The sequence below is a fragment of the Empidonax traillii genome, unplaced genomic scaffold, assembly GCF_003031625.1.
Source record: "Empidonax traillii isolate 1590-97213 ecotype Southwest subspecies unplaced genomic scaffold, ASM303162v1 scaffold55:size2822071, whole genome shotgun sequence".
Lineage (NCBI taxonomy): Eukaryota > Metazoa > Chordata > Aves > Passeriformes > Tyrannidae > Empidonax > Empidonax traillii.
In genome coordinates, this window is record NW_020955248.1 from 1,939,817 (window position 1) to 1,954,129 (window position 14,313).

Consider the following 14,313-nt stretch of genomic DNA (forward strand, 5'->3'; position numbering starts at 1 on the left):
GGGTTAGTGCTGTCTCTGATAGCCTGTTGGCACAAGTTCTTCAGAGTTCTAGGAGGCTCTTCATCTGGAGACTGCCCAGGTTAACACAGCAGGAGCCAGCCTCTTTAGCTTCAGTAAAGGAGGAACAGACCTTGTGTTCAGCATCACTTGATGAATGCTTATGCCTGCGTGGTGTGAGACTGGCGTTGTGCTGCCATTCTTACAGCAAAAAGGGGGAGGAGGTTTGGCTGTAAGGTGAGGGGAAGGGAAATTGCCCAGATGTGGTTTGAGGGCAAAATATGGGGGTAGTCGTCCTAATGCACTCCAGCTACAGTTTTGACAATTGTATTATTAGGAAAGAAACCACTGCTTAAATAGATCTATTTTTCTGTGTTTGAACAATGTTCTTTGAGTGTGTGTCATGCGTGTAACTAAACGTGTCCCCATCTCCATCAGAACGCCTGCGACGCGAAGAAAAGCAGAGGCAGGAATTGGAAAAGACTCGTCGGAAGCTTGAAGGGGACTCCAGTGATCTGCATGACCAGATTGCTGAGCTGCAGGCTCAGATTGCAGAACTCAAAATGCAGCTGGCCAAGAAGGAAGAGGAGCTGCAGGCAGCCTTAGCTAGGTGAGAACCTGACCTGTGGGCTTCAGGGACCACCAGGTTGGGAAGTATTTCTTGTCTTGTGTCACTTGGAATAGGGACTAAGTGCAGTCTGTGGATGTTGTATTTTAGCCTGTGCACTGTTAAAGATCCATGTCCTCAACATTACGGTTCTTTGGCTGCTGCTCACTGCCACATTCTCCATACAGAACTAGACTGTAAATGTAATGGACACTGCATGCATTTCACTGGACTAGTAATATTTCAGATGGAGTTGAAAAGTAGTGTCAACACACTGTCTCTCTGGTAGTTGCTGTATTCATCTATTCAGTTACGTGTCCCATTTCCAATGTAAAATAGTGCTTTTTCTTCTGCTTTCTTCTGTTGTCAGTCTCTCTCTGTCCCCTTCTTTGAGGTAAGAAATTGTGTTCTCTCAAGTATTGGGAAATAAATAGAGCTTAGAATTTGTAGATCATATATGGATCAAAGTCTGAATGTAATATTGTAGAGCTGACCAAAACCAGCTTTTTTTCTTGATTATTCTTGGTAGGACAGGTTGTTTTAATTTGTGTATGGTTAAAGTCTGGCTCTGACCAAAACCTTGTGTTGAACAGAGTGGAAGAAGAGGCAGCTCAGAAGAACATGGCCCTGAAAAAGATCAGGGAACTTGAATCCCAGATCACTGAGCTGCAGGAAGACCTGGAGTCGGAGAGAGCATTCAGGAATAAAGCTGAAAAACAGAAGCGGGATCTGGGAGAAGAGCTGGAAGCGTTGAAAACAGAGCTAGAAGACACACTAGATTCTACAGCTGCTCAGCAAGAGCTGAGGTAACTCCAACATGGAGCTGTGTTATCTTGATTTGGTTTTGGTTTTAACTGCTTTTAATAAATGCTGCCACTTTCAGTCTCTTACCATGGCAAGCCTTTGCCTTTGTCAGGGTAGGCTGGTTGGCAGCCTCAGTGACTACAGAAAGAGGTGGTATGCAAACTGTAGTCCAGACTGCAGTACCTCACTTGATGCAAGAAAGTTGATTTGCTCCCTAACCCAAGTGCTAGTGGTACCCTGAAACATTCATAATTTCGGTCTGAAAGTAATGCTGCCAGCTGGTGCTTAAGAAGGATGCAATGCTAAGTGCTGACTTTGAAAAATGTCTGTACAGCATGTAGAGCTAAACAGACCGTGGCATTTTTCTGCACTAGGGGTACTGTTGATGGGTATACACCTCTGCTCGATTCCTTCCTTGGCATCTAAGTGGAATTTGTGAATTTTGCAGGTCAAAGAGAGAACAAGAAGTAACGGTTTTGAAGAAAACTCTTGAAGATGAGGCGAAGACTCATGAGGCTCAAATCCAAGAGATGAGGCAGAAACATTCACAAGCTATTGAAGAGCTGGCAGAGCAGTTAGAACAAACCAAACGGGTACGTGAAACAGAAAACACAAGGCCAAAGCAGTCAACCTCCCTCAAATGAGAGCTGCAGAAGAGCATGAAGTGTTCATGGCACTAGGCTTCTGATACATTTGTTCTTCCCTTCATAGATCATTTTTTACTATGAAGCATATATAAAGCTGTTTTAAACAGTTGCATTGATTCTCTTTTCCCCCATCAGGCATATTATACTGCACAGCCTGGAAATTCTTTTCACTGCTACCACATATTGACTTGCACCACCTTTCATTTGGAAATCTGATGGTGCGAGACCTTCTTCTGTGTTGTTGTCTTCTCTGATTATTAGATTGTTTGCTACTTATCAGCAGGCTGTTCAAATTGTTTTTTTCTGACTAAGCAGTCTACAAATTAGCTGCTAAACATTGAACATTAGCTTGCTTGTTGGAAAAAACATGTACTCAAGTGGAAGGATCCTGCCATATCTCAAATCTGAGGGTTTTTTTTGCTTTTTGTTTTCCTCTTCAGGTGAAAGCAAATCTTGAAAAAGCAAAACAAGCTCTGGAAAGTGAGAAGGCTGAACTGTCCAATGAGGTGAAGGCTCTTCTGCAGGGCAAAGGGGATGCTGAGCACAAGCGGAAAAAAGTCGATGCTCAGCTCCAGGAGCTGCAGGTGAAATTCACAGAAGGCGAAAGAGTGAAGACTGAACTGGCTGAGAGAGTTAACAAACTGCAGGTGAGTGGCATGGGTTTTCCTTAGCTTCAGCCCAGGGCCGAAGAGAAAAGTTTTTACGGTGTTACCTCTTCCTAGCTATTTCAAAAATTGTTCTTCCTGAGGATAAGGTTCCTACAAAAAGCAAACCCATAGTTTGCTTCCCAAGGACTATGCATATCCCTTAACTCATTGCCAGAGCAGGACGTTTGGATTGATGTCACTTACCTTGAGCGGCCCTGAGAAGGTGAAATAACCAGCTGCTGTTTGAGTTTTGTAAGCTTGGAAGAGTCAGCGTGTCTGCACCCCTTCAGTGTGCACAGCACAGTTCTGTGAGCGTTCTGCTGCTTGGGCACCTAGAGTGGCACAGACACACTGGTGATCGTGCAACTCACTTGGAAGACAGTGTCTTGAAACTTTGTAATGTGGTTGATGGTGTTGAGGAGTGGCTCAAATGTGATGTGGAAATTTAGGGTTTCTCCTCCTTTTTTCAAAGGAACAACAAATCCCTTTGAGACACATAAAATGTTGTCTTTGGCCCTCTCTTTTATGGAGAGTTGTCATTAAAAGTTGAGCATTACCAGTGTATACCCTATCTTTTGGAGTGTGAAAATGTAATTTTGGGACTCTAGATACAATCCTGAAGCAGTTAAAATAGAAGAGAGTTAGTTTAATATATGAGCTTTTAAAATTGCTTACCAGGCTGTCCAAAATCCCATATAGGCCTTAAAAAAACCCCAAAACAACCAAAACCAGAAGGCTGATGCAACAGAAGTGATCCCAAGTAAAGTTTTCTTTTCAACTTCTCATATTTAATTCCTCGAAATTTGGAAATTAAATCCTGGAGAGATTATACATATGCCTTACTGTTGAGAGGTGCCTCATTTTTCACTTTTAGGTCTCGTAGCTGCTTGCCTGTTCTTGTCTTTGTTTTTGCTGATGCATTCAGTAACTGATAATCTGATCTCTCTTTCAGGTTGAGTTAGACAATGTCACAGGTCTTCTGAACCAGTCTGACAGCAAATCAATCAAATTAGCAAAGGATTTCTCTGCTCTGGAATCACAGCTTCAGGATACACAGGTGAGAGCTTTGGAAACCAAGGCAACTGTGTGTGGTGCAGCCAGTGTCCATTACTAATTGTTGAAGTGAGAAATCACTCTGGACACCATTAAGTACTGGATATACAGCAATTCGAAGCTTTGGGTGTGGATTTCTTTTGCTAAGGGGTTATATTACATGGTATTAGGAGCATTTGAACAGAAACGAGCTGTTTATCTTCCTTCCGCTTCCTCAGTATATGCAACATATGTGACTTTCCCCATCTTGGATTTAGAAGTCCTCCTCTCTCACCTTTCTGCCTGAGAGCTCTTTAGCGCTAGAACTGGCTGAAATGCTAGGTTCTTGTTTGAGATCTTCATAGTCAAGTATTTGACAGGGTTTTGTGTGTGTGCATGTGTGTGTGATTTCCAGTAAATTTGTCAAGCAGAATTTTTTTTAATTCTCAGTGGATGTTGGGGAAGTGATAGATTCAAATCATTTGGTATTTTTTCAGGAAATAAATCATCCTTAGTCTTTGGGATTGAAGCAACCATTTACAGTTAGTAGAGTATGACACTTCTGGTAAAGCATGGAGTACTAAGCAGGTTGGAAGGGAAAGGAAGAGCACATCAGACCTCACTAAGTAACCTGGAACAGTCCTTGATGTTCTGTCTACTTACTACTCTTTTTAAAAAACAGACTCAAAGATAGGGTGCAAAATAAAAATTCTGCACTGGTTTAAAGATTGGTCAGTCTCCACAGATCATTGAGCTCAAGCACTGGCAGCATAAGTTAGTCAGTGTTGTGCCCTAAGCTGGTAAGTGACCAGTGCTGTACACTTCTGCGTTGGTGTTGACCATGCTAGAGCACTTTGGCCTGTTGTCTGTTCCTTTGGAATATGAGAAAGACACATAGCAGAGTACAGTTTGGTTATTGTTAGGAAGGGTTTTAATACTTTGTGTGGATTTGAGAAAGGATTGTGGAAAGACTTGTGTGGTAGGGAGTATACTTTATTGATTAGAGTGTAGGAGAGAATAAGACCCTTCTGAATATTTTATTTCTTCTATACTATATCACTGGAAGACAATTATTTAAACTCTGCCTTTGGTTGTCTTATCTTTGAATTAAGTTGCATACCTAAACTCAACTTCAGAAGTACTCATTCTGGAGAGAGTGGATGAGGATTGTGAGCGTTTAAAGCCAAGGAGTGGTGCTGAATTCCACTGGTGTGTCTGCTTTATAGGAACTGCTGCAGGAGGAGACTCGCCTGAAACTGAGTCTCAGCACTAAGCTGAAGCAAATGGAGGATGAGAAGAATGCTTTCAAGGAGCAGCTGGAAGAAGAGGAGGAGGCAAAGAGAAACCTGGAGAAACAGATCTCTATTCTTCAGCAACAGGTACAGAGTCTGCATCCCATAAACCAGTGACTTTCGAGAAGAAGCATAAGTGCAGGTCTGTCTTGAGGGAAGTAAAATCTAAATGCGGATTTGGCTTCTAATAACACAACCTTTGCTGGGAAAGGGTGATCCTGCTGATTTGGATGAAAGAAGAAATGAGGAGATCTCTGATGATAATCATATGAACTGGTTGTAGATTTCTATCCAGGAATTCCTTTGGACATTCAGTCATACAGTATGACCTGAGCGGGGATAGTGCCTTCAGAAATGAGCAGACTCTTTTCCTAAACTTCTGGTGCCAGTAAACTGTATATAGCATTACTTGTGGCGTGGCTTCACGAGCAGTCTTTGTCCTTTAGGCAATAGATGCAAAGAAGAAGATGGATGATGGTCTGGGCTGCCTTGAGTCAGCAGAGGAAGCCAGGAAGAAGCTGCAGAAGGACTTGGAGGGCTTGAGCCAGCGTTATGATGAGAAGACAGCTGCATATGACAAGCTGGAGAAAACAAAGACCCGCCTGCAGCAAGAGCTGGATGACCTCGCTGTGGACTTGGATCATCAGCGGCAGATCGTTTCCAACCTAGAGAAGAAGCAGAAGAAGTTTGATCAGGTATGACTTCAGTCACTGGGTGTTCAGTAGGTGCATCTTATTGACAGGTCTGCTTTAAGGATACTTAAGCAATACTGCTTGAAGAATGCTTTTTTATTTCTGAACTAGGGCAGAGTATGTAGAGTGGAGAAACAAGCTTTAATAGAAGTAAATTAATTTTGTTCTATGCATAGGAAGCTTAGTAATGTTCCTTTTCCCAAAGGGATAACATTTATATCAAAACCTAGGTTGAGTTTGAAGCACTGTTTGTAGATCATCTCTGAAACAAAGTTGGAAATAATAGGTTGGAGGCCTAGAGAATCAGGAGTTGTTTACTTGGGGTCATCACAGTTGTTAAAGATGGGGTGGCATGCTTCATTCTGTGAAGCAGCATTTTCTTGATTCCTTCTGATGAAGGCTCTGATGAAAAGCTGCATGTTCACCTTGTTAGAAAATTATCAGTAATTTCTCAGAATACTGATGCTGTGCTCTTGTAGCTGTTGGCAGAGGAGAAGACCATCTCTGCCAAGTATGCAGAAGAACGGGACCGCGCTGAGGCAGAAGCCCGTGAGAAGGAGACTAAGGCCCTCTCCCTGGCCAGAGCCCTGGAAGAAGCCATAGAGCAGAAGGCTGAGCTGGAGCGAGTCAATAAGCAGTTCCGTGCAGAGATGGAAGATCTGATGAGTTCAAAGGATGATGTTGGGAAAAGTGTAAGTATGAAGTTCAACTTATTTGGGCAGGAAGTGTCACACAGGTGATACTGTTACTTTAATACTGTAAAAAGCTTATGTTGTAGAGAATACCGGATACATTGTGAGTGTGTGAGGGTTATGTTTCTATTACATTAGTAAGTGGGAAAGATGGAAATGGCCCAAATGAGGTAGTGACAAACTGAAAATTAACTGGTATCCTTGTGCAGAAATCCTTATGCTGTGAGCCTAATATGTAAAATACAGCAATTAGCTAGGAAGTGGCAGACATTAACCCCAATATTTCAAGACAAAAATGTTGTGGCATGGAAGGAAAAGAACAAAATCAAAGACCAAGCAGTATTTTCTTGAATTCTGTCAGAACCAGAGGTGTCCAGCTCTGATAAGTCTGCAATAAGTCAGGACTGTGCTGACAGATGCTTTTCTCTTTCTCCCCACCACCGCATATATATAACCAAGAACTAACAGTAATTGTGATTCAGACTGGCAGCTCACATCTGCCCTAATACAAGGCACAGATGCAGTGTTCTGGTATTCTGTGTGATGTGGCTGGCTGTTCTTAGTCTTTTTTGCTGTTAGGGTAGATTAAATTGTCTGCACTCTTTGAGGAAACCTCACGCGTGGTACTGTGCTGTAGGTCCATGAGCTGGAGAAAGCTAAGCGAGCCCTGGAGCAGCAGGTGGAGGAGATGAAGACACAGCTGGAAGAGCTGGAGGATGAACTGCAGGCCACAGAGGATGCCAAACTGCGGCTAGAAGTGAACCAACAGGCTATGAAGGCACAGTTTGACCGGGACCTCCAGGGGCGTGATGAACAGAATGAAGAGAAGAAGAAACAGCTGATCAGACAAGTAAGAATTGCTCTATAAATCCTGAAAGTGTTTCGTACATAAAAGCACTTGTGTCCAGAGATGGTTAGACAGACAGTGCCAATCCAGAGTGTTGTTAATGGTAACACTCCAGGCAGCACTGCAAAGCTGTGAGAGACTTTCTCCCTTGTGTGCGTGATTGTTGAAACAGCCTTTGTCTATCAAAGGAACCCGTGAGGCTTTATTAGTGAGGAATGTTAGCCCCATCCCCCTGCCAGGAAAAATGAAGACAAGTCACATGCTTGCACTTACGTAGTGTTTGAAAGGGGGATGTGAAAAGTGGGTGTTGGGAAATGAAGGAGCTGAAATGCTGATGCCTGTGTTTCTTCACACAGGTTCGGGAGATGGAGGCGGAATTGGAAGATGAACGAAAACAGCGCTCCATGGCTGTGGCTGCCAGGAAGAAGTTAGAGCTGGACCTGAAGGACTTGGAAAGCCATATAGACACTGCTAACAAGAATCGTGAAGAAGCCATCAAGCAGCTCCGCAAACTGCAGGTGAGACACTGCAACTGCTTTTACTGTCAGCATAGAGCATTTACCTGGGGAAACAGGGTACGAGATTTCACCTCATGAGAACCATGCATCAGTGTCACTAGAGCAGCAGAACCTTGTAGCAATTTACCACAAAAGATTTATTGGCATTTCAAACATCCTTCTAATCCCAATCTGCCTGTTTAACTCCCTGGGAGACAAGCTGTAGGCAAAGTCCACTCTATTGCTTGCCTCAGGTCAGTGTTTTTGGAAAGGATTACAGAGCTGCAAAACTAGAAGACTATAAATGACATTTAGAACCTGCCCCAAGACGGTTCTGTTGCGCTTTTTTAATTTCTACAGGCAGTTGTCTGATCTGTTGTTAGAGAAAACTGTAAATCCTCCCTAAAATGGCTGTTCCATTGCTTCGCTAGAAAGCTTCCTGTACCCTCCCTTCCCCTCTCCCTTTATCTGACAAAACTTTTTTTTCTGCAAATAAGCAGTCCTGTTTGCTTCCATTTATATTTATCCTTGTTACCTGTGAAATGTGAAAAGTATGATTCCTTTTGTTTTTACAGCAACCTTTTTGGTGGCTGAAGAGCAGTGAACCCCTATTTCCATTTTCCATCCATGTTTCCCATAAGACAAACAAACTCAAGCTGTTAATGTGAGTGCTCTAAAATTCATCCATTTCCATTCTCCTTTTTCAGGCACAAATGAAGGATTACATGCGGGAACTGGAGGACACACGCACTTCCAGAGAAGAGATCCTGGCACAGGCCAAAGAAAATGAGAAGAAGCTGAAGAGCATGGAGGCAGAGATGATCCAGTTGCAGGAGGTAATGGAATATGCATGCAAGTCAAGGGTTGGTTTGCTTTCTTTGGCCAAGAACTATATGTAGCGGTCTAAGCTAGTGTTTTGTTTCCTCTCTTCTGTACTTTTTGCTCTGCTCAAATGTGAGATCCACTTCAAAATGCAACATTTGGCCCTTTCCTGACAGCTGTGGTAGGAGTGTGCAAAGCAAAGGAAGCTGTAGGGTGGAGAAGGGACAGAGTGTGTCATATAATTAACTTTGGATCCTGCTAGAAACCATACCAGCCATTACCAGTAACTACTTTTTCCTATGCTGCATTAATTGGTAGCTTCCTATTGGATCACTGACCGTCTCGTTTCCATTCCAGGAACTTGCAGCTGCTGAGCGTGCCAAGCGCCAGGCCCAGCAAGAAAGGGATGAGCTGGCAGATGAGATTGCCAACAACAGTGGTAAAGGGTGAGTAATATTCCCCATTTAAAGGAGGAGGAGCTGCTTTGAGAAAATACTTTGCAGGCTGTTATTTTTGTGTAGACTGCAGCACACACTCTATCCCCTCTGCTCTTGAAAGACAGTTTATTTTGTATCCAAGGGGTGAATTTTCCCCAAGGCATTGATGCCATCAGTGCTGCTTTAATGCTTTCATGATTCTGTGTCCTACAGAGCACTGGCCATGGAGGAGAAGAGACGCCTGGAGGCACGGATAGCTCAGCTGGAGGAGGAGTTAGAAGAAGAACAGGGCAACACAGAGATAATCAATGACCGGCTCAAGAAGGCAAATCTTCAGGTACCTGTTCAGGGTGCACCATGGCAGTAGGGCTCCTCCAGTCTGTGTAAATTGTCAAACCATGCTGAGTAAAGCCAGCTGCTGCTCTGTGTACAGTACAGGCCCTCAGAAGTCCAGAGGTGTGAGCAAGATGAAACAGCTGAATACCATGATACAGAAATAGCAGCCAAAACTGATGTTAACTCACTGGTTTTGATAATTTTAAATCATTGGGTATCTGGAATAGTCTCCCAAGTTTATAAAAAAAAAACAACAACAAAACAACAACAAACCAAACAAACAAACCCCGCCCAAAAAACCCCTCCCAGTCCCTTTTCTCTCTACTAAGGCGTATTGAGAAAGATGATCTGTAGCATGTTGCTCCAACTTGACATGCTGAACAGTGGCACAATGTGTTTGGAAAATTATTTTTTGCCAGTTCTATGCTATTTCAAATGGACTAAACATATGAAATTTGTTAGGCTGCTATAGAAACTGTGATCTTAATCTGCCTGTTCTCTGCCTTATTTTGTCTGCCCAACTTTGAGAGTCAAACACGTTGTTTTCTTAGTGCTCCAAAGCCAAGGAGGCTGATGGTTTTCCAAATGGCTTGTTGCTCTGATAAAGAAAAGCCAGAGCTCTGGCTTGGAAGTAGACCAAGTTCTTGCCCTTCCACTATTGCGAGTCAGTATTTTTAAGCTGCTGCTTTGTGGTGGAAGTAGACAGACAGCAAATAAATGATAAATTAGTAAAGCATATGTATTGGATCCACTTGCTTCAGGATTTTTGTAATTCAAAAACTGAGAATTACTATGTGAAGAGCGAGACCATGACCTTTGCTCCAGAGAGCAGTGTACGTGATTGGCAAGTTTAGTTAGCCCTAAGAGGAGGTTGATAAACCTGTTATTCTAGGAATTACATTGAAAATCTGGGTAAACTAAGATACTTTGAGAAGTGCCCTGCGTGCAGTCAGCTCCCTCTGCATCAGTTATTCCAAGTATTCAGCTCACCCTGAGGGTTCTTTTCTTTGCAAGGCTGAGAAATAAATCAGCCTTTCAGGCTGGAGCACTGGCTGTGCTGAGGGGTCCTTACCTCTCTCTGCAGATCGATCAGATGAACGCTGACCTGAACGCTGAGCGCAGCAACGCGCAGAAGAACGAGAACGCTCGCCAGCAGATGGAGCGCCAGAACAAGGAGCTCAAGCTGAAACTGCAGGAGATGGAAAGTGCCGTGAAGTCCAAGTACAAGGCTACCATCACGGCCTTGGAAGCAAAGATAGCGCAGCTGGAAGAGCAGTTGGACATGGAGACAAAGTATGTTCTAGTAGAAACTCTGTTTTACAAGCCTCCACCCTCTCTGGGGTTTTAAGCTCTTCTGAAAAAGTTTTTGATTTGTCTGAGTGAGAGCTTCATCCTAGGTATACTGGGTAGTACAGAAGTAAGATCTTGGCAAGCCTTCCTTGTTTTTCACAGTAGAGACTTACAGCTTATTCTGGACTGAACCACTCCTAGAACTGCAGCTGTGATACACTTGCCGCCCCTCCGTAGCTTCAGGAAGGCACATATCTGCGTGACATCAGTGTCTTTTGGTCATTTCTGGGAAACGTTGCTTCCCATCCCCTCTTTTTCCTAAATTAAGGGGGGTTTTGCTATCTTCTGGTTTCTGACTTGTCCAAATCAGGTCATTTGTTGGGGGCAATGGGAGGTGCTGTCTGAGCATCACTGTGTTTGTGTGTAGGGAGCGCCAGGCTGCCAGCAAGCAGGTGCGCCGTGCCGAGAAGAAGCTGAAAGATATCTTGCTGCAGGTGGATGATGAGAGGCGTAATGCTGAGCAATTCAAAGATCAGGTGGGTATAATGACCTGCAGCATGGGGGATGGGTTTCCCTGCTATGACTGCAGCATCATTTGCGTTTAACAGAGGTCTAGCATTAACCAGCCTATGGATTTCTCTTCTGTCACTGTAATAATTGCAGGATGAGACAGATGAAAATGTAATGCTTTTAAGGAAAAGATCTCTAAAGTCCTAGGCAGCTCCTTTCAGAAAGGGAAGAGAGGGCTTTGGAAACTCTGCTTTGTGCTGCTTTAACTGCTGTGCTGTAACTCTGGAGAAACATTGATTTCTTTTTTTTTTTTTTCCTCTGCACACACTCAGGCGGACAAGGCAAACATGCGCTTGAAGCAGCTGAAACGCCAGCTTGAGGAAGCAGAAGAGGAGGCCCAGCGAGCCAATGCATCCCGTAGGAAGCTCCAGCGTGAGCTGGAGGATGCCACCGAAACGGCTGATGCCATGAATAGAGAAGTCAGCTCCCTGAAGAGCAAACTCAGGTAAGGCAGAGCATTTTGGGCCATACCTTGGCAGCCAGTCCAGCGAAGTCTTGCTGCAACTGCTCCCTGTGGCAGCTGCCCACAGCAAACAGCGTGGCAGGTGCTTCCTTACCTCTTTCCAGAGGCTGCCCTGTATGGTGAGTTCAGGGAGCCCTTGTGTTGCTGACATTCTGTCTGTCCTTCCCCAGGCGCGGGGACCTGCCCTTTGTTGTGACTCGTCGTATCGTCAGGAAGGGGGCGGGAGAGTGCTCCGATGAGGAAGTGGACGGCAAGGCAGATGCTGGTGAAGCCAAAGCTACTGAATAAGTCCTCCCATTTGACCCAGGTTACACGTGAGGGAGTGACCCATTCAACCCCCCTCCCCTCTCCCATTGGACTTCCGGCAGTCCCTCTCCTAAATTGGCTGGGGATCTGCAGAGCAAACCCAGATTTGTGTATCTGGAGCCATCGGGCATCTGTGTTCCTAGTTTTCTCTTCTTTCTGGTTTCTAATCCTCTTTGTATTTAATGCCAAAGAGTCAGGGTTCTGAAATCTGACCAGCAGTTTGGCTACTACAAAGGCCTGTAGAACTGTCTGTGCCATGTCTGCTGGTACATCCTTACACAGTTTGGAGGGAGTGGGGTTAGGGAAAGATTATTTTTGCTGTAAATCTCCTTTTGTCTTCAATTCTAGCTGCAGGGAAGCTCCTTCCTGTATTCTTTCCCCTCCCTCTTTGTTTGCTTTCGGCAATCATGTTCAGTGACCTCAGACTTCTGCCTCTTTTAATCTGCCCACCCACGTGGTTTGGGAGCAGTTTCAGGAAAAACGGTGTGCTTTGGCCATGGCAATTTGCCCTTTCTTCTTTCACGTGTTTCCAGGGAGAGGTGAAGAGGGAAGCTCCTCTCAGGACCAGTTACCTGGAGGACTTGCCAAAGTTGTCTTTTTTCTTTTTTTTTTAATTTTTTTTTCCTGTTTTATTTTTTCTTCTTATTTTTTTGTCATTTTCCCCTCTCCTTATTTTTCCTGTCTGGACAGATCTCTGAAGTGCAATGATGTCCTGTTAGTGTCTCTGCCTCTGAGCGGTTCCATCTGAGCGTGGACCAGTAGTTAATGACAGGCTGGGGAAGCAGAGCAATGTCCTTGTGCTTGTCCGAGAGTCTCTGGGGGACCAAATATATTTAATGGTAATAGACAGAATCTAGAGGAATTTAATAGGGTAATGGGCAGAGGGTGGGGATAAGGGGAGGGAAATTCCTCTCATTGACATGTCCAAGCCTCTTGCACCTGCTCTGTAACCAGGGGTTGGGATTAGTTATTGTGCACCATTGAACTAAGAGTATATTAAAAACCCTTTAATCTACACAGATATATGTAAGGCCTTTGTATCTCTTGTAATAAGTAATTAAGAAAAAAAATAAAGGTCTTTATCACTGCCTTTCTCTCGGGACCATGGTTATATATAGATAGTATTTACTTTTCTACACCGTACACTGGTTGCTGGATTTACCTGTATTCTTAACCATATTGTATATGCTGCATTTAGACCTACTTATGAGCAAAGTAAAAATAATTAAATATGAAGCACCATACTGTATGCCTGAAGCTCTCTAATGCGGGAGCCTCGTGTCCCAATTGCTGTCACAAAAGAATTTAAAGTTTTTTTATATAATAAAAGTGCCTTAGCATGTGCCTCAGCTGTGTGTCACCACTACAGTCAGTAATGGTTTACTGGTGCTCCACTGATGTTACCAATAAAGATTATCCATGTGCTGCAGTCGGAGTGCGTGTGTTGCCCTTCCCTCCTTTCCAGGCTGTGGTGAAGACCATGTGCGTCACCTCCGGAGGTGGTGTCTGAGCATCGGCCTGTCCTGTCACAGCACTGCAGACCTGCCCTGACACCGAGTGACCCTCTGTAGCTGACCTGGGGTGTTACAGCACCCTGGGTGTTCCACCAGGGCAGCTGGCAGTGGCCAGCACGGGGCATTTTGGAGGAGACAAGACATTTTGTTCGTGCACTTTCCGAGAGTTACCAGTTCAAAACACGGGGCTGTGAATTTGAGCTGAGCCAGCTCCGTTCTTGGCCTGAAGATGGTACTTCTGAGTCTGTAACTAACAACCTACAAACAGACTCTGCTTTGCTCCTGTTTCCAGTCTCTGGAGTCGCTGGAAGGTAAGGATAATGGAGGAGGCAATAGGTGTGTCTAGAAGTCTATTTTAATGAATGGATTGGCAAAACTGCCTTTCAGTCATCTTCCAGCTTGTCACCAGAAAATCTACTTTTTGTTGCATTTTTGCTAGAAATTGAGAAGAAATGTGAAGAAGAAGGTGCTGGTGTTCTGGTCTTTCTGGCCACAAGTGTATTCTGGTCCTACAGCCGTGGCATGGAAAGCTGGAGTGCAACACCAGCACCACCTAACTCTTTCCCCTCCCTGTGCTGGCAGAGATTTAAATCTTGATGAGAAGGTCTGAGTTAGAAGTTGTGGTCAGGGCTGGGTCAGGCCCTGGGTGGTGGCAATGGGGAAGGAAGGGTTGGCACTCACCACGAAGGGTTTGGTGCAGCCAGCAAGTGCTGCTGCCAAGGCCAGTGCTGGCAAACGAGGAACAGGGAGGTACAGCTTTACAGTAAACTCCTTCCCAGGGGAGCACATGTGTCTGCTGCTCCCAAAGGGTGGGATACAGG

At 44.4% G+C, this 14,313-nt stretch overlaps 1 protein-coding gene across 1 annotated transcript in view; it reads left to right on the forward strand.

Moving 5' to 3' along the window:
* Positions 1-13,410, forward strand: part of MYH9 (myosin heavy chain 9) — a 71,384-nt gene extending 57,974 nt beyond the window's left edge. Inside the window, exons 25-41 of the mRNA XM_027879548.1 lie at positions 436-607; positions 1,198-1,410; positions 1,857-2,001; positions 2,496-2,702; positions 3,655-3,759; positions 4,961-5,113; positions 5,473-5,721; positions 6,198-6,410; positions 7,048-7,260; positions 7,614-7,775; positions 8,462-8,590; positions 8,934-9,022; positions 9,227-9,350; positions 10,434-10,642; positions 11,067-11,175; positions 11,482-11,654; positions 11,843-13,410. Coding sequence (XP_027735349.1) covers positions 436-607; positions 1,198-1,410; positions 1,857-2,001; positions 2,496-2,702; positions 3,655-3,759; positions 4,961-5,113; positions 5,473-5,721; positions 6,198-6,410; positions 7,048-7,260; positions 7,614-7,775; positions 8,462-8,590; positions 8,934-9,022; positions 9,227-9,350; positions 10,434-10,642; positions 11,067-11,175; positions 11,482-11,654; positions 11,843-11,960 — 2,783 coding nt within the window. The 3' untranslated portion in view covers positions 11,961-13,410. The remainder of the gene's footprint in view (positions 1-435; positions 608-1,197; positions 1,411-1,856; positions 2,002-2,495; positions 2,703-3,654; positions 3,760-4,960; positions 5,114-5,472; positions 5,722-6,197; positions 6,411-7,047; positions 7,261-7,613; positions 7,776-8,461; positions 8,591-8,933; positions 9,023-9,226; positions 9,351-10,433; positions 10,643-11,066; positions 11,176-11,481; positions 11,655-11,842) is intronic.
* Positions 13,411-14,313: the final 903 nt, after the last annotated feature.